The sequence below is a fragment of the Xiphias gladius genome, chromosome 3, assembly GCF_016859285.1.
Source record: "Xiphias gladius isolate SHS-SW01 ecotype Sanya breed wild chromosome 3, ASM1685928v1, whole genome shotgun sequence".
NCBI lineage: Eukaryota > Metazoa > Chordata > Actinopteri > Istiophoriformes > Xiphiidae > Xiphias > Xiphias gladius.
Window position 1 is genome coordinate 24,540,873 of NC_053402.1, and position 26,698 is coordinate 24,567,570.

The following is a 26,698-nucleotide window of genomic DNA, read 5'->3' on the forward strand; positions in this document are numbered from 1 at the left end:
CTTGTTTCTGTAGCGCTGCAACCGAGGGTTATTTTCATTCTAGTTTAGTCTTCGGAAAATTTTCTCTACTGATTAATGAACCATCCAGACTCATGAAATATTAGAAACTAAGGGTCATATCTCCCGATGGGTTGTTCTGTCCGACCAACGGTCCCCGACCCACGGATTCCCAGTTTACTGTCACGTGTGAAAAGGAAAAACGCCAGCTGCTCACATTTAAGAGGCCGGAACCCGAGAATGAACATTTTCTCTCAAAGTGACTGAACCGATGACTCGATTATCAGAATAGTTGCCAGGTCGATTTGTGTGAAGAAAGTCACTGATCAATCAACTCGAGCTGTTTTTTTTTTGTTTTCCAGACTGTGACACGGTCACGTGACCTGTCACCAGGTGCTTCATGCTGAGGCCACGTGGCTGTTAACGGATGCAGTTTTCACACGCGTCCTCGTGCATCGTCACCTGTGGACGTTTTGTTTTTTGCCTGAGAGAGGCTGCGGCCCCCGTTGGCCAGTGGGGATTTTATTTTGAACGAAGTGGCAGGAAGTGTGTGTCGCGCACGGCGGCTTGACGGCGACGGCGAGGGGAGCCGTGGTGACTGTGCAGATGGGGGCTTAGATGACGGAGGACGCGCGGAGACCTCGGGCAGCTGGTTAGGACTCGCCGCCCCCCGTCTCGCAGAAGCGGTCCGGTCTGCGGCCGCGTAAGTCCGGCTCGTCTCCGCGCCCTCGTGGTGCTCTGCAGTTTCTCACTCAGCCGCCGGCTGCGCCAGCTGCGCCGGCTGCACTGCAGGTGCACCAGCTTACCTGAAGTCTGCGTGAACTTCGGCGTCGAGGCGCAGGGGAACCCGCGTGGATTGGCGTCGCTTCTGACTGCGAACGGCGTAAAAACCGCGTCCATCCAGTCTCACTCGCTCAAATTTCAGCCTTGACTGTACCGATCGTTATGTCTTCACCCAGAGACAGAAAAGAGACGCGCTGACAAATCAGGCAGAGGAGGACGCGAACCCCAGGAGATCTGGTTCGGAATTTAGGAGAACACCAGCAGTGGATTTCGCTCCGGTGCGTCCGCCGATCGGCGCGTCTTTGTCCCGAGCTTTCGAAGTGTGAGCTCCCGGGGTTACCGGAGACATTTCAAGTCCTCGTTCAAGGACAAAACCGTGGAGACGGGAGGGAAGGAGCCGAAGCGGCCGGATACCAAACCGGCGGCATGTGACATCTGTCTGCAGCCGAAAGACCGGTGTGAGCAGCGGCCACCCGCCGAGGTTTCTCTGAATCCGGTCTCTCCGCTACTTTGTCCCCGCCACAGCTGAAATACCCAGGACTACTAAACTCAATTGGTTGAGCTCCACGGAGTCCGGGCACCGCGATGGAGAGAGGTCTTCCACCGGCGCGAGAGTCCTCTGCTGCAGGTCTGTCCGTCGGGTCTTCGCGCCCTGAATGTTGGCCCGTGGCGTGGCGATCGCACATTCACGGTAGAACTGACCGTGCAGGGTAATCGGTACTCTGAATTCTAGCTACTGTCTCAGAAGTCTCTCTCTCCCCAGAATATGACGCCACGGTTTGGGTTCCAGAGTCCGTAGATGCCGCGCTGGTCGTCTGCCGGAGGAAGTTGTGACCTTGTGTGGTGGGTTTAAACGCGCGTCCTTCTAAAACCAGCCCGCGTCTTTCCACTTAGAGCTGCAACCAAAGATTATTTTTTACCTTCGATTCATCTGCAGATTATTTTCCCAATCAGCTGCTTTGTCTCTAATACCCCAGAGAGTAGTGAAACCCCCCATAATCATTTCTGAGAGCCCGGGCCTCGGTCTGGTCCTCTGCCTCCGCCTCTTTCAGGGCCCCTCCGCTTGGACCCGCGGCGCCATGGGAAGTTCCACCTCCTCCCTCGTCGAAGAGGCCGAGGGTGAGGGCGCCCCGGGGTGCGGCCCTGCCCCCGTCCCCCGTCATGGGGTGTCTGAGGAGCAGCCAGAGCACCTTCATCCCCCGGCAGCTTCCCCGACCCGGCAGGCACCGAGAGCGCAGGTGAGTGTGTGTGTGGGGGGTCAAGCACGGCGGCAGCCAGTCACGCGGAGCGAAAGTAGTCCAAGCTCCAGGGGGGCACTCTGGTCCTGGAGGAGACCTGAGGAGCCGGAGCAGCTTGAGATTTCAGGGGTTCCCCGCGGAAATTTGTTTTTAACGGTCCATGGTAGAAAACCAAAAACGGGCACCTCCCAAGCTGAGTGCGTTTATTAGCTGCGTTTCGATCAAGCGACCTGCTGAAGTCACTTCAATCCGTCACATGAAGCAGATGCTGAGGCATCTTGTGCTGCAGGCTGAGTTCAACCGGCCACTTCGCTCATTAGGTACGAGGCCCCGTGTTTCCTTTCACCTCGGGCCCAGAAAGATTTTTAGCTCGTGGAAATGGAACCGTTCCTTAGGAAGCCCTGGTTTCACGACTGAGATAAGCTCACAAAGTTTCTTTGCGGTCTGATGAGGGGAGTCTGAGTAAACGCCATCGGCTCCGGGTGTAGATTCGGATCTTTGCCCTCGGGTTCATCTCACCTGCCCATGAACCCCAGACCCCCGAGGTGCCTCAGTTCCCTCGGCTGGGTTAACAGCCCGCTCCCAGCCGCCGTTTTCTGGCCCCTCCGGCTCTTCCCGGATGCCACGGTGGAGTTCGGACCCTCCTGCCAGCCGCTGCACACCGGGCGCCCTGAGGTCAGGGTCCGCGCAACCACACGCTCAGCACAAAGCAGAGACGCAGCCCCGAGGGTCGCCCAACCGCGCGCTCTCCGGTCCTCGGCGGAGATTCTGTCCCCGGAAAGTCACCAAGGGAGTTTTCAGTGCTCCGGCACAGCTCTGACCCAGGTCGTCCGCCAGGGTCGCAGGGTCCACAGCCCCAAACCAGGGCGCGTATCTTATCGGTCTATGATCCGCCCGCTGCCACGATGTCCCGACCTCCATCGGACTCCGCGCCACCGGGGGTCAAGTTACTCGCCGACAGGAAGCGTGACGCCCCCGTGGGACGTGGCGATTGGACGACAGACTCCGGTCCGGAAATGCACACGTGGGCTCTCCACGGGGGATTCGGATCTGCGGACCATTGTACACGAGGTTTGATGCACGGGGCTCAAAACACCGTTTGTAAAGCGTCGAGAAGAACGAAGTAGCGGTGGCATCTGAAAAAAAGAACCTCAGAGTTGTGTGAAACAGTTTCACAAAACATAAAATGATTTCTTCCTTACTCAGCTTTTCCAATGATTCGGCCACGCGAGGCGGAATCGCCCGGATGTCAGGTGTTTCTGTAGAGCTGTTTTTTCCTCCCTTGTTTCCAGATGTGGATGGTGAATCCAGAGCGCTGGGAACGTTCCCGCCTCACACCTTCTCGACATTGTCAGGCGGAGGACGAGGCGCAGCAGAGGCCTCGAGTGTTGGTGGGGGTTAAAGGCATTAGAGGGGGGGGGGTCGTATTTTCTGAATGATTCAACAATGATGCGCGATGTGAGGCTCGATTTATCTGTAAGAAGAAGAAGCCTTATTTTTAATTACTATTCAGCAGCTTTCAAATCCAGATAACAAAGTGCTTCACTTGGGAAAATCAAGATTAAAACAATCAGCACTTCAATAGTGAAAGAATGGAGGATGAAAAAATCTTAAAAGACCAGGCCGAATTATATGATTGGATTTGACTGTGTGAGTTATCCAGAAGGTTGGAGGAGATTTTCAATCTCGTATAATCGATGGTTAAAATGACAGAAGGTGACGGTGGGTTTAGCATCTGGAGACGCCCATCGGTTGATGTGAGGACCAGTTTTTCGTTCACAAACTGACGCAACCAGTAGAAATCTTGTGAAGTGTCTTTGGAAGGAAAAGGCGAAGGGATTCTGGGAAGTTGTTCCGTTAAAACTTGGGCTGCAGCTACTGATTACTTCGCCGGTCGGCTTCGTGATTTATCGGGTGTTTGGTCCATAAAGTGTCAGATACTTTAAAAAGGTCGGTTGAAGGAAAAAGAGAGAATGGATCCAGTTTACTGTCAAAGGTGCCTGAGAAAACGGCGGATATCGGCACTTTAAGAGGCTGGAGCCGGTGGATCTGAGTCGTCTCTGCACCAAAAAGTTTATAAAATGATAAACTGACAATGAAAACTGTTGTTCATTAAAATTCTCTCAGTAAATTAACTGACTAATCATTTCAGCCCTGGAGAAAAAGGGGAAATGAATTCATTTCAAAGTGCAAAAGCTTGAAAAACCTCCTAAGTAGCAAAGGAGCAAAGTATATTTTGCTTTCTCCTTTTCCTCATTAATTTCCACCACGTGACCAAGTTGTACCTTTTAGGTACAGACTAGACTTCAACAAAAAAAAATGCGTCAGCAAATAAATTAAATACGTAAAAGTGACAGAAATGTTCTGAGACACCAGTGGACGTGAAGACCAGTCGTTGTCCACAGAGCGAAGCCGCCGACGGCTCAGTTTTTAGCATATTTAGTGGGAATCAGTGAAGCTGATGCAGGTGGAATCCGGGAAAACCGCTGCCCGAGAGGCAGTTTGCACCGCAGCGACCCGCCCTGGTCGGGCCGTGCTGGAAGTTTGAGGCTCGATGCCGAGCTACTTGGAGCGCGGCTAGGGAATGTGGGCCAGCCCGTGGTGCCGGCCTCCGCGCGGACGTCCCGGCGATGTCTGCCTGGATTCCGCAACACAGATAATGTAGCCGTGTTCGTCTGTTTTACCGCTGGTGAAACGGCTGGGCCAGTACACGAGGAGGGCCAGAGACCACGTGGTTAGATCAGTCTCTGTGAGGCACCAGTTAAACAACGGTTTCTGTTCCAACCGTTGCGCAGCTTCTTGACTCATTTCCATACAGGTGCATTTTCACTTTCTCTCCCCGAGCCACCGCAGGGTAAAGAAAATACAAAAACTGTTAATGCACCTATTTATAATCGGAGTTTTCCCTTCTCTTCCCGGGCTTTTTCTTCCCTCGGTCCTCTGGGATTTTGTGCTTCTGGAAACCAGAGTGCAGCTGAAGACTGCTCTGATGTTTTTGGCACTGCAGCTGCTATTGTCTGATACGCGTGGTGGTTATTACGTCAGTAAATTAGACCATTGTCCTGCCGGAATCACTGTTTCGGGGGGGGGGGTGCCAAAACTCTTCCGAACCTCTTCCGAAGACGTCGCGAAAACGCTCATTTACTGCTTCGTTCTGTCATCAGTTCAAGCGAAATGCCCCGTTTTCATAAGTCCGGTGGATGGTAGTTCCCACTTCAGGCCAATGTGAGATAAGATAAGACTCTGTTGGTCCCTGAGGGGTAAATTCCCATTTCACAGCAGCGCGGAGAGACGGGCTGCGAGGCGAGGAAAAGGGATTGAGAACAAGTTGAACCCAATGAATACAGATAAGATCAAAACTACATCAGAGACACGACATTCGAAAAATGTCATAACAACATTTACACGATCTCATGCTGCGTGAGTGAACTGTGCGACTATACTGTGTGTGTTAGAGAAATGACGTGTGAACTAAGTGCAGGCAACGTACAGGCGGTAGGTATGAGTATCAGCAGCATAGACAATAAACAGCCTAATGGATCAAAGTTGTGTTATCATACTGTATAATGTGTGTGCAGAGTCGGGTCATGTACACACACCACACCATGATAATACACTGTTCCGACGTACTGTATAAGTAATAGAAATGGAAGGAAGGCCACGATGTGGCGTATGATAGAATATATAATAAAGACCATGTCCAGATTAGGACTCTAAAGTGTTGTGTTTTTGCTCCAGTTTCTCTTCTGGTTCGATGCCCATGCAGAGGAGCCAGTGGGCCTGCGGCTGCTGTACTTTCCTGAACGCAGCCGGTGCCCCCCGCTGCTCCATCTGTGAAGCCCCCCGGCGAAGACCCGACAGCCGATGGATGTGGCACGGGACCAGCAGGGAGGACGGCGGCTGGTCCTGCCCGCGCTGCACGCTGGCCAACTCCCGCGACCGCCTGGCCTGCTCTCTCTGCGGCTACGCCGGGGTACCGGACCGACCCCGGGACTCGTCCCGGGACCAGCCCCGACCTCAGCGGTCCGGTATCTGCTCTGGTCCCCCGAGGCCGTCGTCGACCGAGCCGCGCAGGCAGCGAAACAGCTCACCGGCGGAAGATGCAGATCAACGCAGCCTGGCTTGGGATTGTCTGAGGTGCACTCTGCAGAACACCCCTACCTCCATGTCCTGCTCTGCTTGCGGGGGACCACGCAAACTGTCTCTCCCCCAGATCCCTGCTGAGGCCTTGCTCATGCCTGAGGTCTGCAATCAAACGGGGACACAACTACCAGAACCTGCAGCGAGGGCGCTTTCGCTCTCCATCTCAACCAGAGGAGAGTGTTTACCGGTGGAGGCCTCATATCCCAACACAAACGCCTCAGTGCTCAGTGTTTCGTCCTCAGGTCACAATAATCCAGTTCCCTGCAGTCGCAGAGAGGTGCCACCTCCAGATGTTTTCCTCAGTCAAGCACATAACGTGAGTCCCTCTCCTTCAACACTCGCGGTGTCGCACCTGTCTGCCCAACCTGAGCTCCCGCCCGGCAGGCGGCTCAGCGTCCTTAAAGAGGAAAGTTCGCCGTCGTCACCTGCCTCGGATGCGTCGGTGTCGACTCCGGCCTGCGTGGTCTCCGTTAACAGGACAGAGGAGTGGTCGTGTCCGGCATGCACCCTCATCAACGAGGTCAAAGCCAAACACTGCCTGGCCTGCCACACCCCTCAGCAGCACGCCGCGCAGCTTAAACCGGCGCTGTCCCCGAAGAGGAAGCAGAGCAAGCCGGTGGAGGTGCTGCGCCAGAGTGACGAAGGAGAGGCCAAGGAGCTGTGGGAGAACATCGTCCGCTTCTGCAGAGAGGTTCGTCTGCGGCACTGGCCCGGCTCGGTACGAGCTGAGATCAGTCAGTCAGTCAGTCCTCCACTCACACTGAGGACTCCGTTAAAGAGATTTTAATGTTAACCAAACCGAAACTGTAAAACTGGAGGAGGTTGCATCTCAACTCAGCGTCATACAGTTTTCCGTACTTTCCATGCATTATTTTTCCCGTATTGTCATAATGTGTTTTGCATCATTGTCTCTACATTGCACTTGAGGTACGGTCGGTTTTTCTGATGTGATTCTGTCGACTCTTCAACCCTTTATTTCAGAACGCAGTGACATTTGTGGACGACAGTTTCCCCCCTAGTCCAAAGTCTCTGGGTTTCCCGGTGGACGACAACGTCCAACATCGGGTCAGAAAGTGGCTTCGTCCCCAAGAAATCAACTGCAGCAACTTCCGAGAGCGCGCGGTAAAGTGGTCTGTGTTCCGCACGCCTCGCCCATCTGACATCCTGCAGGGACTTCTGGGTAACTGCTGGTGAGGAAAAACGAAAGCGTACGACATTAAAATAAGAAACAAAAAACATGTCACCTGTCAGATGCTATTTTATGGCCTGTAACTCTCTACAAACCATTTTAGATCTATTTGGAAAAAAAAAAAAAGGTGATAATTACTTAATTTATGTAGCATTTCCAAAAACAACCTACACGGTTTTTTATAAAAACACAAAACCCAAACATAACAGAAAAATAACAAAACACAGAGTGAAAACATAAACACAGTGAAACAGTCCTAAAATAAGAGAGCTTCAAATGAGGGAACAGAGCTGGCCTGCCTGACCCCCTCCGGCAGGTCCTCTCAGACTCCAGGGGTCCTGACTCTAAAGGCTTTGGTCTCCTCTGCTTATTAGCCAGACCGCTACCGGAGGATCTCGGCCTGCATCCGGGCTCATAAGGGGTTGGCATGTCAGAGATATAATCATGGACCAACCCCATACATGCCGTAAAAGTAATCATTCAAATTCTAAAATCCATTTCTATAACGTACGGGTAACCAGTGAAGGGATGCTAAAACTGGCATTATTTGGACTCTTTCGCTGGATTCTGTGAGTAGTCCTGCTGCAGCGTCCTGGACTGAGACCAGAATGTACTGACTGAGACAGAAATACAGCGAGTTACAGTAATCTATCTGGGACGTGATGAAAGCCTGGATGACAGTTTCCATGTTCTTTACTGATTTTAAAAAAAAAAAAAAAAAAAAGAAAGAAAGATCTAATTTTTGCAACATTGCAAAGGCCCAGGAGGCGAGATTGAACAACAGAAGCCCCCTTATGGTGAGAGTGTTTGCTTATGAAAGATAATACTGAGGTTTAATGCAGGAGGATGGAGAACCTAAGTGGGGGGAAATGTGATCACTGGAGGAGTCCGGAGCTCTGATAGAAGCGTACGATTTATCTGAGTTCAACTGAAGAAAGTTTTGTGAAAGCCACTTTTTGTGTATGTTTGTGTAAGACAGGATTCTACGAAGGACAATTTTGTTGTGTTAAAAAGAGAAATAGATCTGTGCGTCATCTGCATATAAATTTAAATTGATATGGTGCTTTTGAAAGGTGTGACCTAGCGGTAGCATATAAATGGAGAATAAAAATGGGCCAAGGACCGAGCCCTGAGGCACTCCATAAGTGAACTGGGCGGTGGAGGATTTCTGGAAAGAAAATATCGATGGATCAGTCAAAAGCGTTTTATTTTTTTTGATTGTTCACACAAGGTGAGATCAAATGTTTCATGAGGCCCAGCGTTTGTGAAGGTGACGATATGAAGCCATTGTCTTAAAATAATTTCTCATAGGAATAAAAATCAGACATTTCTGAAAAAAATTGAACTAACACCGCAGCTATAGTGCTGTCAAAAGGATTATGATGGGGAGCACTGAGATTACTCTTAAAATTACATTCTGATGGCAATTTATTCTGCCCACTTTAAGACTTTACTCATAGAGGTTGAAGGGTCACTCCAAAGTATGCTTTTAACCTCCGCAAAGATCCAGTGCCGTATGTCTGCTCTACTGAATGTTTTGGAGAACAGGTTCCTCAGTGCCTTGGCCGTTCTGGCTGAACGCCCCGAGCTGGTGGAGAAAGTGATGGTGACCCGCTCGCTGTGCGCCGAGGGAGCCTATCAGGTGCGTCTCTGCAAGGACGGCCAATGGACCACGGTGTTGGTGGACGACATGCTGCCGTGCGACGAGAACGGCCACCTCCTCTTCTCTCAGGTAAAACATCGACCTTATCCAAACCAGGGGTTCCCAAACCTTTTTCAACCAAGGCACCCGTTCGTAGCAATTTTTTTTTTTTTTTTTTTTCCTATTACCTGTCCTAGTCGCTTGAAGTGTTTGTTAACTTTCTTTGCTACAGAGCGGTGTTTTGTCTCAAGATGTCTCTTCAGGTATGGGGCAGCTAGCTTTCCTTCTCCACAAAAAGTCCTAACCGAAGTTAGTTATTAGCTGTGGGACAGGAGGTAATTACAGAAACCACACTTTCTCTTGATCCTTTTTTGCTCATTTTCGCTCTCCAGGCCCAGCGGAAACAGCTGTGGGTGGCTCTGATAGAAAAAGCTCTGGCCAAGCTCCACGGATCCTACTTTGCTCTGCAGGCGGGCCGTGCTATCGAGGGCCTGTCCACGCTGACCGGGGCCCCCTGCGAGTCGCTGGCCCTCCAGGTCAGTGCCACCAACCCCAAGGAAGAACCCATCGACACAGACCTCATCTGGGCCAAATTGCTGAGCTCCAAAGAAGCAGGGTAAACGTTAGGAAGAGTCTCTGAAAAGACTGAAACAACCTGAGGGGAGGGGGTTTGTTAGACATGCCTGTTCATATTATTATATCAATCCTAACTCTCTTTGTGCTGCTAGTTTCCTGATGGGGGCATCTTGTGGAGGAGGCAACATGAAGGTGGATGACGCAGAGTACGAGTCCCTGGGTTTACGTCCACGACACGCCTACTCTGTCCTCGATGTGCGGGACGTAGACACTCACAGGTGAGGACTCAAGTCTCTCTTTGCTGAACAAGAGTCACATTGATTAATTTTTTCCCCCTTAAAAAACATGCAGAGGTGGTGAGGTACTTTTTTCAGCCCTGAGTTGTGTCTGCGGGTCTTAGGTTCAGTCTCTAAGGGCGCCGGCCTCAAAAAGCCTGTACAGGACTCACTGTCCCACTCGCGGCCGCTTATTAAACTGATGGCTTTGGGTGCACAGATTTAACTTTATCAGCTCCTCTCTTCTCTTATCTGAACGCTGGTGGCTGGACAACGATCTGAGAGATTCCAGTAAGAAAACTGACCGGAACTATAAAAGTGAGGGGGACAAAAACAGGATTGAGGAGTGAGGAGGACATGTCCCCCTTCTCCCCAGTGGAAACTGCACCCTTCGGTGCAGTGATCAGATGTTTTTCTCCAGATTACAGATTCTGAATCTCAGGGTATCTGCCGGTGCCAAGTGCCAGTCAGATACCTGGACTCCGCTTTTCCCAGGTTTAGAATCTGTGAAATGCTTCCTGACAGCGTGGAACTAACTCGGTCTCTTGCAGGTTAACACACAACCCTCCCATAGCCTCTAACGTCCGCCTGCCGTTTCAGGTTACTGCAGCTGAGGAACCCCTGGGGTCGGTTCTCCTGGACCGGACCCTGGGCCGACAACTGGCCCCACTGGCCTCCACACGTGAAGAGGGAGCTCTGCGCCCAGCGAGCCGAGGATGGCCTGTTCTGGATGGACTTCTGGGATTTCATCAGGTAGATAAGGAGCAACTCATTAGTTAGTCGATTGGTCGATTGATTAGGAATTCTCCGTAATACATCAGTGAGGAGTAACAAACTCCAACTAGCTTTCTGTTTATTCCTCATTCCCGCTGCAAACACAGAGTCTGTCTCAGGAAGCTCAACCGGGAAACAGAAGCTGAGGTGGAAAACTTAACGAAGTTCAAATGTTGAATTTTAAACCTTTTCTGTTGCATCTTCACCAGATAAACGCACAGTTTAAGCTCTGTGTGGCAATGTGATTGTGTGATACATTCAGGTTTCAGAAAATGTGCCGTATGTGCGCCTCAGCTGCGCGTTCGTGCGTTCACACATGTCTGTGAGTGTGCGTCTGACCCCGGCAGGTACTTTGACTCAGTGGATATCTGTAAGATTCATTCAGACTGGCAGGAGCTTCGGGTCCCGGGTGTTTTCCCCCGGGGAGCCGACGTTCCGGTGACGGTGGTGTCCGTCACAGTGCTGGAGAGAACGGCTGTGGAACTGGCTTTATTCCAGCAGGGCAGCAGGTAGGACGACATCCACACTCAGACCTGATGTATCAGTGTTAAGGGGTATTTATCTGTACGATACGGTCTACAACGAAACCGAGGACACCCCTGGCCAGTATCGCTAAAGTTTAGCAAAGTTTTATTTGTTTTTAGCCAAAAGCCCAAGAAGATGAATCCAATTCATTCGAAAAACAGAAATGTTTGACTGATTCAACTATAATGAAAGCTCCATATTAAAGAACCAGCTGCAACAAAAGTCAGTTCACCCTTCGTTGGCGACGATCCGTTTATTATCCTTTTATTTTGTTAATATTTTATATGTCAGCCTTTATTTTAGATGGTTTTCTCCTTGGACGTGGTCGACTTCCTGTAACTCCAGTTTCCACAGATGATCCTTGTGCCACGTCCGGAGCACTTACCCTGTTTTCTGTGCGAGGTTGTGTAGATAGTGAATTGCTGTGGCGTCATATTTCAAGGACACGCGCCTGCTGTTATTGGTAGCACGGCTCTTCCTGTACCTCCTCAACACTGCTGCAGCCGTGTTTTGGCTCATGATCAGTCGCCCGCTGATGCTCCTGCACCGCCTCCCATCTGTGAAGTGTCACGACCCGAATGAGTTGAAACGGTTGCAGACTAAAACTACACATCCCAACCTTTTCTCCTGTGTGTCCTCAGGCGATGGGACACAGCTGAGAGCCACCTGCTGGATCTGTGTGTGTTGGTGTTTCGGGTCGCCTACGACAGCTCCGGGACTCTGGCGTTGGGTCGTCTGGTGGCTCACAGCCGTCGCTCGGTGAGGAGGTTTGTGGGCTGCGACGTCATGCTGGAGCCGGGCGAATACGCTGTGCTCTGCTGCGCCTTTAACCACTGGCACAGCACCGCCACAGAGGGGACAAGTAAGCGACAAGCAGCTCTAACTTCAGGCTGATTTTCAAGAGTGGGGCTGGTTTTGGTGAATTTTTCTCAAATACAAGCCTCTCTCTCTGCCACCTGCACTCACAGTCACATCAATCAATCGAGATTTTCAAAAGGAGGAAAAATGAAGCTGTAAATAACGCACATCTTTCCGGTTTATTAGGTACACCTAGTTAAAACTAGGTCACTCTAATCCAGCTGTCGTGCAATAAATCCTGCCAACTTTATATCAGTGAGACTCAGACCCCAAAATATAACAACGAGGAACTGCAAAAGAAAGACGGGGAGAGAGAGCAAGAAGACAAAGTGCCCGGTTTAGCTATGAAAGTGATTGTCCATTTAAAAAATTCAGCACGGGATGATGGACTGCTGTAACTTTATATTATCGTCGGTTGAGCCTTGAACCCCATTAACTCCAGCGACCCGTAGACGGCGAAGCTGATGCCTCGCGCTCTGTATCAAAAAACAGGATGTACTGTCTGTGAAAAATGCATTTCCCAAAACCCACACCAGCAGTGTGTCATCCTTAATCCTACATTATCAGCGCCAGCGTCATATTGCACCTGCCTGCTCTTCACTCGCTCTGTACTGAAGTCACCTCAAACTTTTACTCTCAAGCTTGTAGGCAAAGCAAACTAAGAAAGTGGGAATAAAAGTGAATCATTATTTCTTTTATCTTTCACTTTTATCCGTCGGGTAAACACAGGCCCAGAGCGAAAAGCGATTAGCAGTCCACCATTTCAACCCGCCAGTGGCCGCTGTTGTGTGTTTTCAGTGAGCTGTGGCAGACCAGAGGCGCCTGGATACACGCTGGCCGTCTACAGCTCCAGACTTGTGATGGTGGAGCAGGTGACAGCCTCCAACACCACCGTCGCCGACGCCATCGTCCAACTGACCGAAACCAAGGGAGAGAGACATGAGGTAATGAGACTTCATCGTGTGACCGAGTCGCGCTTAGGCGAGTGACCGTGCTCAGGTTGTGGTCATCGGATCGCCGGGAAATCCATGTTATATCCGTATAATCACCAACAAATGGAATTTACCACTGCATCTGTTGTTGGAGGGCGAAATCCTGCCGTTGAAATTGTTCCTGAATGCATCAGAAAAGGCCCTTCGTCTGGGTTGCCCTCTGCCTGCATCAGTTCAGTCACTTCACTAAAATTTTATTCTAATTAAATTTTCGTTTGATTGAAAATCTGCTATTTGAAGTAATGTTTCACCGGTAAATTAAATAATAATCCATAAAAACCGCACTCAGATATCAGCACCTCTGACCCAGTTACCAGTTTCCCTGGCGATTTATTTATTTATTTTAACACATTTTCTTTGTGGGGCCTTTTAACTCAGTTCGGTTCGGTTCAGATCTTTATTGTCCCACAAAGGAAAAATCATTTTTACAGCAAAGCGGCATAAAAACACAAAAACATGAAACACAAATGCAATAAAAATACATTAAGACATCTGAAGACATTAAAAGTGCATGAATGGCCCTTCGGTATCTTGAGTCCTGTGACTTGTTAGTGTTGTATGTCCCAGTTCTACAGAAGCTTTGTTAATTTATCCAGTCTCGGGGTAAAAAAAGTTGTTTTCTCATGGTAACACTATAATTACGTTGAGAAAGCAAAAGGAAGCTTTGTTGAGATAAAAGACAAATTTTCTATTCATCTCGAGAAAAATTCCTTTTTGTTTGGGATGAAATAAATTCTAAATATTATTACAACCAAACTTTGGTCAAACCAACAGCACCAGCATAAGCTCAACATAAACTCTCACAGGTGAGCACTAACCTGCTGTGTGTGTGTGTGTGTGTGTGTGTGTGTGTGTGTGTGTGTGTGTGTGTCAGGGTCGGGAGGGGATGACCTGTTACTACCTGACCCACGGCTGGGCGGGGCTCATCGTCATGGTGGAAAACCGACACCCAAGGCACCACCTGCACGTGTCCTGCGACTGCAGCGACAGCTTCAACGTGGTGTCGACCCGCGGCAGCCTCAAAACCATCGACAGCATCCCTCCTCTGCACAGGTTCGCCACGACACAACCGGGGCCGAAACCCGACGGTCGAGTCGCAGAAAATCACTGAGGACGAATGATTTGCTTAAGAGGACCCAAAAAAAAAAAAAAAATCGAATTTTTGCCTGTTAAAGTGCTGGTTATATCATTAGAAACATGAAACTAGGGCTGTTGCAATGGTTTCCGTGAAAAACGGAGGAAAAATGCCTTGAAAACGGGTTTGTGATGAAACAAACTAAGAAGGAGTTAAGTCATCAAATGCGAGAAAGTGAGAAAATTTGTCACGTTAAACATCTGCACAAATAAAGCCACTCAGTGGTGTGAAAAGCACACAGTGCATTTGATCTGCGGCTCCTCCGGATGGCAGCGTTTCAAGCTTGTTATTCACTTTCACACCGGACGGGCCTGATGGAGGGGAACCCGGTTGAGGGTACCGCTCACCGAGCAAACGGGGCTACACTCGCTGAACGTGGGTTTAAACGAGTGATGGACTCTGAGGCGGGACGCCCCTGTTCGTTTGGCTTTCTAGCAGGTTCATACTACGAAGCACCACGTCGGAAACATCAGAGGTTTCAGGAAGGTCTAGGAGGAGTTTACAGTCCTGTACTTAAGAACATGAACGCAGCGTCCGGAGCACACGTTACAGTCCGGAGTGGCTGTCGATCCGAGCCCGTGTTGTGCTCTTCACGCCACTGATTGACTGTATTTGTGCACATGTTTAGTCCTCAGTGGTAAATTTACTCTCACTGTTTTGCATTCGAGGGCTCGCCCCCGTTGTTTTCTTCGGGTTTGCTAATGGTTCTTTCAGACAATGAAACAAGACTTGAAGACGTCAGTTTGGGCTCGAGTCACGTGGGACATACATTTGTCATTATTTTGGATTTAAAAAATGTTTAATCAGGACATGACTCATGATAATCATTGATGGGGGTAAGGGGTAGTTGCAGCCCCTAACGTTGGATCATAAATAAAGCAAAGATTTAGTCGTTATTTTGAACAAGCGGCTTCAGAAAGTATTCAGACCGCTTCACTTTTTTCTCACTTTGCTCTGCTTTAGATTATTTGCCCGTCAATTCACTCTCAATAAACCTGAATGACAAACTCAAAACATGTTTTTAGAATTTTCTCCCGATTTATTAAAAAATCCAAACTGAAATCTCTCATTTACAAACTTATTCGGACCCTTTGCCGTGGCTCCAAACTCTGGTCAGGTGGATCCTGTTTGCTTTAACTATCCTTGAGATGAGTCTCGAGCATGTTTGGAGTCCACCTGTGGGAAACTGAATTGAGTGGACGGAGTTTAGAAAGGCTCGCACCTGTGTGTCTATAAGGTCCCGCAATTCACTCTGCATGTCAGGACAAAAACCAAGTCATAAAGTCCAGGGAAGTCACTGTAGACCTCCACAATAAAGCTGTGGCGAGGCCCAGATCAGGGCGAGGGTTTAAACCCATTTCTAAAGCCTTGATTGTTCCCAGGAGCACAGCGGCCTCAATAACTGTGAAATGGGAGAAGTCTGGAACCACCATGACTGTTCCTGGAGTTTCCAAAATGAGTAACCAGCCAAGAGGGGCCACGGTCAGGGAGGTGACCTAGAACCCAACGGTCCCTCTAACAGAGCTTCAGACGTCCTCTGCAGAGATGGGAGAACCTGCCGGACGGACGGCCGTCTCAGCAGCCCTCCATCAGTCAGGCCTTTAGGTTAGAGCAGCTAGATCGAAGCTACTTTGAGTAAAAGGCAGATGACAGTTCACTTGGAGTTTTTCAAACACTTAAAGGACTCCGAGAACCTGAGAAAAAGATTCTCTGGCCTGATGAGACAAAACCTGAGGCCTTTGGGCAAAACTCCAGACACTATGTCTGGTGAACACCAGGCCAGGTCCTTGAAGAAAACCTGCTCCAGAGTGCAGGCCACCTGAGACTTGGCTGCCGGTTCACCTTTCAGCACGTCAATGACCTGAGGCACACAGCCGAGACAACGCTGGACCGGCTTCAGGACTAGTGTCTGACTGTCCTTGAGTGGCCCTGCCACAGCCCAGACTGGAACCCCACTGAACATCCGTGGAGAGACCTGAAGTTGGCAGTTCACAGACGCTTCCCATCCAGGCTGACGGAGGCTGAGAGGATCTGCCAGGAAGAACGAGATAAGCTGCACAAATCCAGGTCTGCAAAGCTTGTAGAGACTCACCCGAGAAGACTGGAAGCTGTAACTGATGCTAAAGGGGCATAATACTTTGAATACTTTGTAAATGATGGGATTTCAGTTTCTGATTTTTAATACATTTGCAAAATAAAAACATGTTTTCACTTTGAGTGATGAGCAAAGATGGTCATTTTCTCAAAGGGCCGCTTCCTGTGTCAGTGTACGGTCATGTCACAGCCAAGGCAGCTGTCGGCTTTTTCCTGCTGTCAACAAATCTCATACAAAGACCAAAGATGAGGTTTGATGACTTTAAGAAAAATGTAGAACATCCCCAGACTTTAAAGTGATTTAAAAACAAACAAAAAAAAAAACCCCAGCAGAAACAATCATCCAGCAGTGGGCTCCATGTTGTGCTCTGACAGATGTGGGTGTAAAGGAGACTTCATGTCTTTCGTTCTCAGACAGGTGCTGGTGGTTTTGTCTCAGCTGGAGGGGAACGCCGGGTTCTCCATCACACACAGACTCGCTCATCGTAAGGCCGTCCAGGCTTCTCTGGGGAACTGGAGTCCCTCAAAGGCGACGCACAGTCCTGCTCTGAGTCCAGAGACCGCGGGTCTGCACCAGCCTCGGCCCCTCTGACTCCTGAGTGGGAACTTCCTACACCGCAACCGGGATCGGGAGATCTCATCGCGGAGGCAGCTTCTTTAAAGGAACGGTCCAGCTTCTGGGGACTTGAACCCGTTTGTCTCATTTGACTTTTTAATGGAAAACAGGTACAATTCCCAAAAACGTTAGACTCTAGTTACATGTAGTGAGCCGACAGAGTTAGGTCACGTGTGGCCGTTTTAGTTCTGCAAACGTTTTCGAGAGCCCGAGCTTCTCTGAGGCAGGAACCGCTTTGAACTGCAGCTCAGAACAAAACCCAGTTTCACGGCGGAGACAGCTAAAGACAGTAGAGAGGGTTGCATCGCTGTCGGCCGCAGACTGTTTCTTTGGGAGAAAGTCGTCCCCGTGAAAACTGCTCACGTTGTTTCAGCGGGTTATCCGGGGACCGGCATCGATCATTCATCCATTCATTCGTTAAGAGACGTTCCCACTTTACTTCAACAACATCGTTGGACGAAATTCAGGCATCAGTTCATGGATGAATCTAAATCATGATACGTGTCAGTGCAGGATTCAAACTCACCGACTGTGTGTCTGAAAACCACTTCTTTGCTTATACGGAGAATCGAATGTTGCATTTTCCGTTCAGAGTCATAACTGTGCCACATGTCAGACTTGAGTAGTGACTGACAGCCCCCAGCTGCTCACTGAAATGTCCCCCAGTGTTGTGCGGCGGCGGATGTATACCGGTCAACGTTTCTGCTGAGCCTGACTGTTACACACCAGTGAATCGCAGCAGCATGAACAAGCACGCTGAGCTGTTTTAGCTCATTTTTTTTGATTTTTTTGATTTCTCACCTTCCTCTACACAAAACCGTCCACCAACACTGAAAGTCCAGGCTTATCAGTTTCCACCTGGCAGACCCGGACCCGGACCTTTTCCTGGTTTCTCGACTCGAGGTTTCACTGGTCAGTATTTTAATGACAAGCTGGATGAGGAAAATCAAAAACTGTGCGCCAGTCTCGTTTTTAGGCCCGCTGGTTCGCCTGTTCTAGCCGCGATTTGTAATTTCTTTCTCTGCTCTTTTTCGTGGAAACGAAAAAAGCCGGTACCGGCCCGGTAGGCCTGCTTCAGTATTAGCGCCCAGCTTCCTACAGTGACAAGCGGCTGGAGGGCAGTAGGATCCCCTTATCAGTCTAGATTCGTGACACCGATAGAAGCCTACCACCTGCGGTAACAGGTCCCGTTTGGAGATGAGAGGACTTCTCTCCGTCTTCAGAGCAGCTCCGCCTCCAACAGGTGTCTGATCCGCAAACAGAAGCTGCTCATCCCTTCACAAAGATCAACGTTTCGAACACACGATGCACTTTACGCTTCAGATCACGGGATGGTCTTCGGGTCCAGACTGTCTTAATTGCACTGGTGATAGATGGATAGAAGTTATTATCTTAGTTAGTTGTGTTTACTCTCCTCAGTATTAGTGAGTCATGCTGCAGCTTTAGACCATGTAGGATGTTTAAATGAAGTGAGATTCTGCAGAGACTCGCTGTGCGGTTGCATCAGCACTTTATGAACTTTAAACTATGCTGGATTCTCATGGTGGTTTATTTTTCAGGAGATGTTTTAAACTTGCACAATAGATACAAATATTTTATGCTCATGGAGCCAAAACTAGCATCATGTTGTTAGAGAGTAAAAACTATGCAAATGTTTGAGAGCTGTTACGACGCGTCCTCCATTAAATTGTGTATAGCTCTTTATCTTTGACCTGTCTGTTATATTTGCAGGGTTGAGATAGAAGTTTATGAATTTTGTTGTGATTAGTGTGTTGTATTTATTTATTTTTAATATTCAGGTTTGACCTTCACTGTATTCTGTAAATTCATCCAGTTAAAATAAGTAATATTAATAATAATCAGTATTAAGTAAGCTTAGATGTCATCCTGACACAGAAACTTCTCAGCAGTGTTTCCAATATTCTGTCTGCCAACGTTTGTAAATGTAGCTTTGCAATACATTGGAATAGATTCACAAGAGGAAAGGTATTATCGTTGTTGTTCTTGTTATGATTGTATAGATAGAAATATTTTTGAGGGAAAGGAAAAGGTTTTGTGTGAATCTGTTGTCCCAAAATAAAAGCGAAACACTTTCAGCTTGAAAGAACATCGATCAAACGTGAATATATTTTTTATTTTTAAACCTCTGAAGGAGAAACTTCACGAGACAAAATGGAATCAAGTTAAAATAAATGTTTTTATTAAATATGAAAACCCAAACTGTCCATAATAAAACCTTTTTTCAATAATAAATGCTTTTTTTCTAAAATAAAATCGTTTTCCAAAATAAGACGATTTTTCAGAATAAAAGCCAAGCTTCCCCTTTCGTTGGGCGTGTCTCCCGATGACGCATGTTGCGTCACGGATCCAAACCAAAACATCTGCCGGCTGCGCGACGACAACCTGCGGCAGGGATGTTAGCCACCGAGCTAACCTACACGGAGACTGCCGCTCTGTAACTCATCGCCCGGCGGCCGCAGGTCTGTGAACCCACCGGTGAAATGTGTCGCGTCGAGGCCGGCTGTGCTCGCTGAAAGCGGCTTTTTGCTCCGGGTGGCCGCCAGTCTGACTGCGGACCGGCCGAGGCTTAGCTCACCGACGTTCAGGGGGGGAAAGCTGGGAATCGCGAAGCTGCAGAGAGGCGGCTAACGCTAGCTACACCTTAGCAGGGAGCGGCGTAGCACAGCGGTGACAGCCCGAATCCGAGCTGGGGCCCAGACAGTACGAATCGATACGAATCGATACGAATCCAGGTGGAGAGACCTGATCCAGGACCGTGATACCCAGTCGCTCCGGTGTGGGTGTTGATAGACAGACAGACAGATCGATCGATTGATCGATTGATAGTCATGCGTGATCTTAACTACACCCCACGGTGCTTTTTCAACATATTTGAAGCTGTGTCTATTGATAAAGGTGATGTACTAAAGCAAGTCACACTTAAAAATCACTTTTCGAAGCCGATCAACCCGAGATTTATCAAATCCACTAGATCAGAACCAGGTGTTCCAGATGGGGGGGGGCCATGATGAGACCCTCCAGGGGAGAAGAGGGTTGTGGATGCCTGTGAGTCTGGCAAAGGATTTCAAAATAAATCAAATTATTTCAGATTATTTGAAATAAACCGCTCAGCTGTAAGAAAAAAAAAATCTCCCACAAGTTCGGCCAATGTCAGCCCAAGAGCAGACCGCCGGAGGCAAGAAGTCGTCTCCAAGACCCCCAACGTTTCACCGCAGGATCTGCAGGGTAAGTCCCGAAACTGCTGGTGTCAAAGAGCATGCGTCGACCATCAGGGAGAGGTCGCAGGAAGTTCCCCTGCACGCTGGTGCCAGTGTGGCGGTTCGGGGGCTCGCTCGCCTGCGGTCGAATCCTGCATCACATCGGAGAGCGCTTGAGGCCGACGCGAGGCCACCGGGAGTGGATGATGACCCCGGGCGCACTGGGGGATCCACCGGGGAGTGGCTCAGAGGGAGGAAGTGGGGGGTTCTGGATCGGCCCGGTCGAAGCCCAGATCCGAATCCCGTCGAAATGCTGTGGGACGTCCTGCAGCTGAGGGACTTGGTCACGGAAGAGCGGTCGACCGTTCCAGCGAGCTGATGTCAGACCGGTGGACCCACACACACTTATTTCTGCTAAAGGGGGGAAATACTAACTTCTGAGGCTGTGTCACTTTTATCGGAGTTTTACGTCTGTTGCTACTTTTGTTGAATAAATAATCGAAAAACCTTTTTTTTTTTTCCATGTACTTTAGTTCGAGCGCGTATCCCCTTTTACCTGTAGGCTCTCTGTCAAACAGGATCAAACGTCTGCTTGCTCAGATATGTTGAAAAAGCCAAGTTTCCACGGCATCTACTTCGTTTTTCACATGACTGTAGGTAGATGGATGAATCGGCGTTTGATAGAATCTCGATCTCGATTTCACATCTGTTGAGAAGGCTGTTTTTCAACAGCTGGACACCTTCTTGGCCCCAAATGACTGATTTGATGTTTTCCAGTCAGGCTGTGACTCCACTACTCAGCCCGTTTCTGATCTTTCTTTCCTATTTCTTTTTTGAATCCCAGTGTCTGTGCTGCCTGCTGGATCTGAGCCTCGGGGTGGGGGAGCAGAGCGAAGGGGCGGCGGCCGGCGGCGCAGCGAGCCCGGCGGACAAAATGTCAGAAAGTCCAGAGAAAAGCGCCTCGGCGTCGGCTCAGGAGCTGAAGGAGCAGGGCAACCGCCTCTTCCTGAACCGCAAGTACCTGGAGGCTGCGGCCTGCTACAGCAAAGCCATAGTAAGGACGGGGTGATGGGGGGCAAACGGCAGCAGCCAAATACGCCCCAGGTCCCGGTTTCTATCCTAGAGATATCTCTGCAAAAGATCCCATTAGTTTTGGTAAAGGTTGTGGTTATTAAAGCACCTGGTCGGTCTGGACTGAGGAGGAGCTGAATCTGCCACGTAGTCAAACCGGAGCTGGGTAACGTTTTAAGGGGTTTCCTTCCCAGCAACCCTTTCACCACATTTTCATTCTTTTCACCCGTGAGGGGGGGGGAAGAAGAAATCCAACGGCAGAAATAAGTCACTCTCCCTGATATTCTTTGGTTCGATGCTTACATGTATTTTAAGTTAATCCTTGTTGCATTGTGTCCACCGCTTTTTGGAGGTGTGTGTGTGTGTGTGTGTGTGTGTGTGTGTGTGTGTGTGTGTGTGTGTGTGTGTGTGTGATTTCAGGCCAAAAACCTGAAAAGCACACGGCTGGTGTGTAGGCCGCCAACTGAAGCCTGCAGTTGAAGAGTTTTACGTAGCATTTTCCCCCCATGACGTCATTTCAAGGGTTGGAAAATATCCGTTTCAGCACCGGCGTCGGTCCACCAACACACAAGATTTGTGAGAAATTCCCGGCATTCAGCCCCCAGTCCTGACCCCCCAGGTTGGGAACCACTGCATCAGAGAACTCCTTGAAGCTTCTCCTTTAAGGGCAGGACTTTAGTTAAATGCGTGCACCTCTGTGTTTTCCGGGGAAAGTAACTCCGTGTTGTTGTCCCTGTGAAAACCCTTAGAACTGATGATTTGTGTCCAAACAGCATCTGAGGGCTGAAACAATCCGATTTAACCGGATTCTGGTCGGGACACCGATCGGGCGGCAGCCAGATGTGGCCAGTCCACATTAAACACAGATTCTACGTCCGTGATGGTGTAATATTTCGTAGTGCCACGGCGTCCCTGACCTTATGGTACCTTACATTAAAATGAGTCCAGCGAGATCCTTGCGGCCTGGCTTACAGGTTTTGAATTTGGGGAAAAGGGCTTCGGTACCAGGGGCAAAGTTGCTGCATCCCTACAGTGTGTGTGTGTGTGTGTGTGTGTGTTTGTCTGTGTCCCTCCGCTAGACCCGCAGTCCCTCTGTCCCAGCGTACTACACTAACCGAGCGCTGTGCTACGTGAAGCTGCAGCAGCACGGCAAAGCTCTGGCGGACTGCAGACACGCGCTGGAGCTGGACGGCCAGTCGGTCAAAGCTCACTTCTTCATGGGCCAGTGTCACCTGGAGACGGAGAACTACGACGAAGCCATCGGCAACCTGCAGAGAGGTACGGGGCTCCGCACGTAAAGCCGTGGTAGTTCGTGTGTCTGGGCCCCGGGGGGGGGACACCGGAAACCCCAGATATCTTATCGCCTTATAAAGTCGTCGCTTGCTTATTTCCTCATCCGGCGGTTCCAGAGCAGCACGATCCTTCATCTGGATCTGGTGCGTGAGGTCTCCGCCGGCCCCTGCCGCTAAACGCTCCGCTACGTCCACCAGCTGCTCTCCGACCGGGTCTGCCTGCTGTTTGCTGCTGGGCAGGAAGCGGACAGTGGGATCGAAAACAGCTGCAAACAGCTGCCTGCTGCTGCTGGAAACGACTCTCAAAAGAGCACAGAGAACCTGCAGAAAGAAAAACCCCAGTGTCTGCTGTAGATCCAAGTGAAACCTGTCAGTGTACGAAGCGCGATAATAGAGTGTGTTTATCTCTTCCCAGCTTATAACCTGGCCAAAGAGCAGCGTCTGAACTTCGGTGACGACATCCCCAGCGCCCTGCGGATAGCGAAGAAGAAACGCTGGAGCAGCATGGAGGAGGGCAGGATCAACCAGGAGAGCGAGCTGCACGCCTACCTCACCAAGCTCGTCCTCGCTGAGAAAAAGAGGCAGGTCGACGCCAGCCTTAGTTGGAACCTTGCTTCCCTTCTCAGTCGCTCTTCTCTCTAAAGGAAGGTGTGTGTGTGTGTGTGTGGTCCAATCTACAGAGAGCTGGAGAGCTGCAGACAGAAACAAGAGGACAAGTCTGACGACGGCAGAATTCAACACAGTCTCAACGAGATCCACACAAAACATGTAGGTCTGGATTTGGATTTTAGCCCAGAATCGGATAACGAGGCTCCTCCTCGACGCCCTGTTTTAGTCCCTTTCCAGCCGCGGAAGTCCAAGTATTGAGAGATGAGCTGACACATTGTCGGTTTGATTGAAAAATCTACAATGATGCCAGGCTCACCCTTCATCTGCTGCTGCTTCAGACTGTTCCAGTTCAGAAGCAAGCTCATAAAACCCCCAATTTTAAAGGCGCTATTACGCCGCGACGGTTTCCGTGGCTTCCAGTCTTTCCGTGAGCTTCTGACTTTGAATTCCCGTGCCGAGTTGGGCGCTTAAAACACACCCCCGCTCGGACGTGTGAAGCCCAGCCCAGCGTTTTCTTCTCGTTCTCGGCTCCAGTCTGCTTTTTATGATTCCCCTTTCAAAAGGGGACCCACCCGAGACCTAGAGTCTGTTGACACAGTCGTGGTAGTTGTGAAACGGGGGTACAGGAAATTGAAAAAAACGTGGAGTGTGCTGCGGAGACGGAGGCGAGCCCGTAACTAGATGGCGTGACAGTGGAGGAGGAAGGTGGCGTAGCCTACAGCGGTTAGTCCAGTTAGGTGGAGCGTGTGGAAGTGACAGGATTCGTGGTCATGACCTGGTAGTAGCGTCCTCCTTCCTGCCTGATAACCCTCCAAACTGTTGCTGTATTGATTATTTGTAACCCAAAGTGTTTTGTCTTTTGTTTTTTTCCGCAGGACAAGTATCTTTCAGACATGGAGGAGCTGTTCTGTCAAGTAGACGAGAAGAGGAAGGTTAGTGTCGGTGCCTGATAGCGACGCTCGCGGTCCACGAGAAGAGTCTGAGACTGACGTTCAGCGTTAGCACTGTGGTCTTATGAGCGGACGCTGGATTGTGTTTGGTGTGTGTTTGACAGAAGCGCGAGATCCCAGACTTCCTGTGCGGAAAGATCAGCTTCGAGTTGATGAGGGAGCCCTGCATCACACCCAGTGGCGTCACCTACGACCGAAAAGACATCGAGGAGCACCTTCAGGTAAAACGGATGTGTGCCGTGCTTTCATCACGCCTGTAGTCCCAGTCCGTGCATTTCGCTTTTCGTTTTGGCGCAGAAAACAAATATTGTTGGAATCCTGCTTCCGACACGTTTCGCCTCCACCTGACAGAGAGAAAAGTACAGTTTCAGACCTTGAGCGAAGCTCTTCCTCTGTCACGCGCCGGCGCCAGCCAAGTAGTGAATCCATTAACCGTTTCAGCACTGCACCGAGTGAATCTTCTGCCTTACGTGAAAGTAGGAACAGGTTTCCACAAATCTTGGCAGGCAAACCCACTCAAAGTCATCAGCTTTCCGTGTCATCGCGTGCCTGTTAAAAGCAGCCGTCGTCAACAGCAAACCCCAGTGTGTGAGAAGTGTGTGTTCTTCTCTTTCAGCGCGTCGGACACTTCGACCCAGTGACGCGCGCTCCGCTGAACCAGGATCAGCTCATCCCCAACCTGGCCATGAAGGAAGTCATCGATGCTTTTATTTTGGAGAATGGTTGGGTGGAGGACTACTGAGCGACGCGGCGGAAGGGAAGTTAGTTTGATCGTTTCGTGTGTTCAGACTCGTGTGCTTGAGTTGTCACCGTTTGAGAACAAATCATGTGGCCGGTTCAACCTGACGTCCAGCTGCGTCTTAGCTTCGGTAACAGCTGGAATTCACCAGACGGCCGCTGGAGCAGATTGTGGCAACATCTTATTTTACTGGACCATATTTTCTGAATCATTTCCCAGTAATTTCCTCATGTAAGTTCTTCCTAATTAGCGGGACGAAGAGACGGTGTTCAATGAGCAAACTGAGCTCTGATGAACTCTGACTGTTAGCAACACCCAGAGTCATCCGAAAATGTCAACATGAAGTTTACAATAATAAATGAATAATGAACTAATATTTAAATAGTTTAAAAGAAAAGGATAAATTAGTTTTGTCAGATCATCTGGGTCATTGTGAATCAGATTGTAAGGACCATTTACAAGCCAGATAAAATAAAATAAATAAATATATATATATATAAGCAGTCATATACAGTCAGCAGCCAACGGGGCACCTTGCAAGGAAAGTCCTGCTTTTCCTCGAATTAGTATCATAACAACGTAGTTCTGTCCAGGAGACTTCTGAGCAAATTACTGGGAAAACATGAGGAAAATCCAGACCTGTAAAGTAAAGTTTCCCAAACGGGAAAACGGAAATTACAAATTGCTTTACAGAAATTAAAGGGGGGGGGGGCACGAAATAAAACCAGGAAAAAATGAATGGATAACTCAAAAAAAAAAAGTTATATAATCACAGAAAAAGCCAAAGAAGCAAATACATTTTAATGTTTTTTTTTATTTGTCCTCTGATGTTCACACACCTGCACCTGTAAGATCCACATGATTATTCTTCAGCAGTGGTGGAAGTACTCAGATCCGGTCTTTAAGTAAAAGTAAAGGATCGGAAAATACCAGTAAAAGTAAAAAAAAAAACAGAAAACAAACCAACACGTGTAAACTTTTACTCACAGGTACGATACAGACGCATCGTTACCTGATGGTGATGAGTCTTATTAAGCAGCTTTTTATGCTGTAGCTAATTTTCATCACTTTAGAAACTGTTCGGTCGATAAATCAATGACAACTCATCAGATTTTAGGAAGGTGATTTGTATTTAAGATCTGAATCTGCAAAGTAACTGCAGCTGTCAGAGAAACGTAGTGGAGTACTTCCTCTCCACCACGCTGTTGAACCAGGTTTGCTGAAGCAGACGTTTTTGTTTTGTTTTTTTTCTTCCTTTAATCAAACACGTCACCCAAACCTTAATCGACTAAAAAGTCAGAATTGTTGCATCCAGGTTATTTCTGTCTGAAAGCAGAATTCTGGCATTAATCTGTATTTGCCTTACTGTCGTTAAATCCCATGTTTAGACTCAAACCAGCGGTGTGTGTGTTCCACAGACGGGATGTGGACGTGGATCTTTAAAAACTCCTCTCAGAGATTTAGTTTCATGTTTTAAACAGCTGCTGACTTTAGACAGGAGGAAGTATTTAGAGCGTTTGTCGGGGACTGTTTTCAGCGGCGGACTAATCCGCGTCTGGTGCTGTAGGGAGTGTTTGTGGCATCAGGACGGTGTGTGTGTGTGTGTGTGTGTTGGTGGTGATGAAGGAACACGTCTCCCAGGGCAACCGTGTGACTCACTGATGTGTTTTTAATCGGTCCTGCAAACATTGGAGCTCCGCGGCTCTGAGGGACCAGACGCATCAGGTTTCGATACACACACGCTTCCTGTCAGAAGACATTTGGTGCTGGTTTGGACCTGTACCTGGGATTTGATGACAAGGGGAACAATAAAGAATAACACCAGACTTATGCTCTAAGACCAAGTCCCACTGCAGTTTTATGTGAAGTAAACAATTGTTGCTGGTAGTGAAAGTAGATTGTGACGAGGCGGCGCTTGAAGTTTTCAGTGTCGTTTATATAGTGATTTGTTTTAAAGTGCTGTGGATAATCCAGAAAAATAC

General features: G+C 49.1%; 2 protein-coding genes across 5 annotated transcripts; both read left to right on the forward strand.

Moving 5' to 3' along the window:
- Positions 1–209: 209 nt before the first annotated feature.
- On the forward strand, positions 210–19,042 carry LOC120788218 (calpain-15-like). Of its 3 annotated transcripts, none has more exons than XM_040123802.1 (14): positions 210–1,408; positions 1,544–1,623; positions 1,833–2,018; positions 5,757–6,879; positions 7,143–7,351; positions 8,899–9,082; positions 9,385–9,608; positions 9,721–9,846; positions 10,444–10,596; positions 10,965–11,126; positions 11,784–12,004; positions 12,799–12,944; positions 13,867–14,045; positions 16,636–19,042. In XM_040123802.1, exons 2-14 carry the CDS (start codon positions 1,580–1,582, stop codon positions 16,811–16,813), a joined length of 3,135 nt encoding a protein of 1,044 aa, XP_039979736.1. In that variant the 5' UTR covers positions 210–1,408; positions 1,544–1,579; the 3' UTR covers positions 16,814–19,042. The 3 variants fall into 3 exon arrangements, with proteins under 3 accessions (XP_039979736.1, XP_039979737.1, XP_039979738.1); XM_040123803.1 differs by having other exon boundaries at positions 211–1,408; positions 5,757–6,852; positions 16,636–19,041; XM_040123804.1 differs by lacking the exons at positions 210–1,408; positions 1,544–1,623; positions 1,833–2,018 and adding an exon at positions 3,348–3,409 and having other exon boundaries at positions 16,636–19,041.
- Positions 19,043–19,190: 148 nt separating this feature from the next.
- Positions 19,191–25,601, forward strand: LOC120805332 (E3 ubiquitin-protein ligase CHIP-like). Of its 2 annotated transcripts, XM_040155495.1 has the most exons (8): positions 19,191–19,317; positions 20,900–21,109; positions 22,206–22,404; positions 22,834–22,999; positions 23,099–23,186; positions 23,903–23,959; positions 24,082–24,198; positions 24,594–25,601. In XM_040155495.1, exons 2-8 carry the CDS (start codon positions 20,990–20,992, stop codon positions 24,717–24,719), a joined length of 873 nt encoding a protein of 290 aa, XP_040011429.1. In that variant the 5' UTR covers positions 19,191–19,317; positions 20,900–20,989; the 3' UTR covers positions 24,720–25,601. The 2 variants fall into 2 exon arrangements, with proteins under 2 accessions (XP_040011429.1, XP_040011421.1); XM_040155487.1 differs by lacking the exon at positions 19,191–19,317 and having other exon boundaries at positions 20,613–21,109.
- Positions 25,602–26,698: the final 1,097 nt, after the last annotated feature.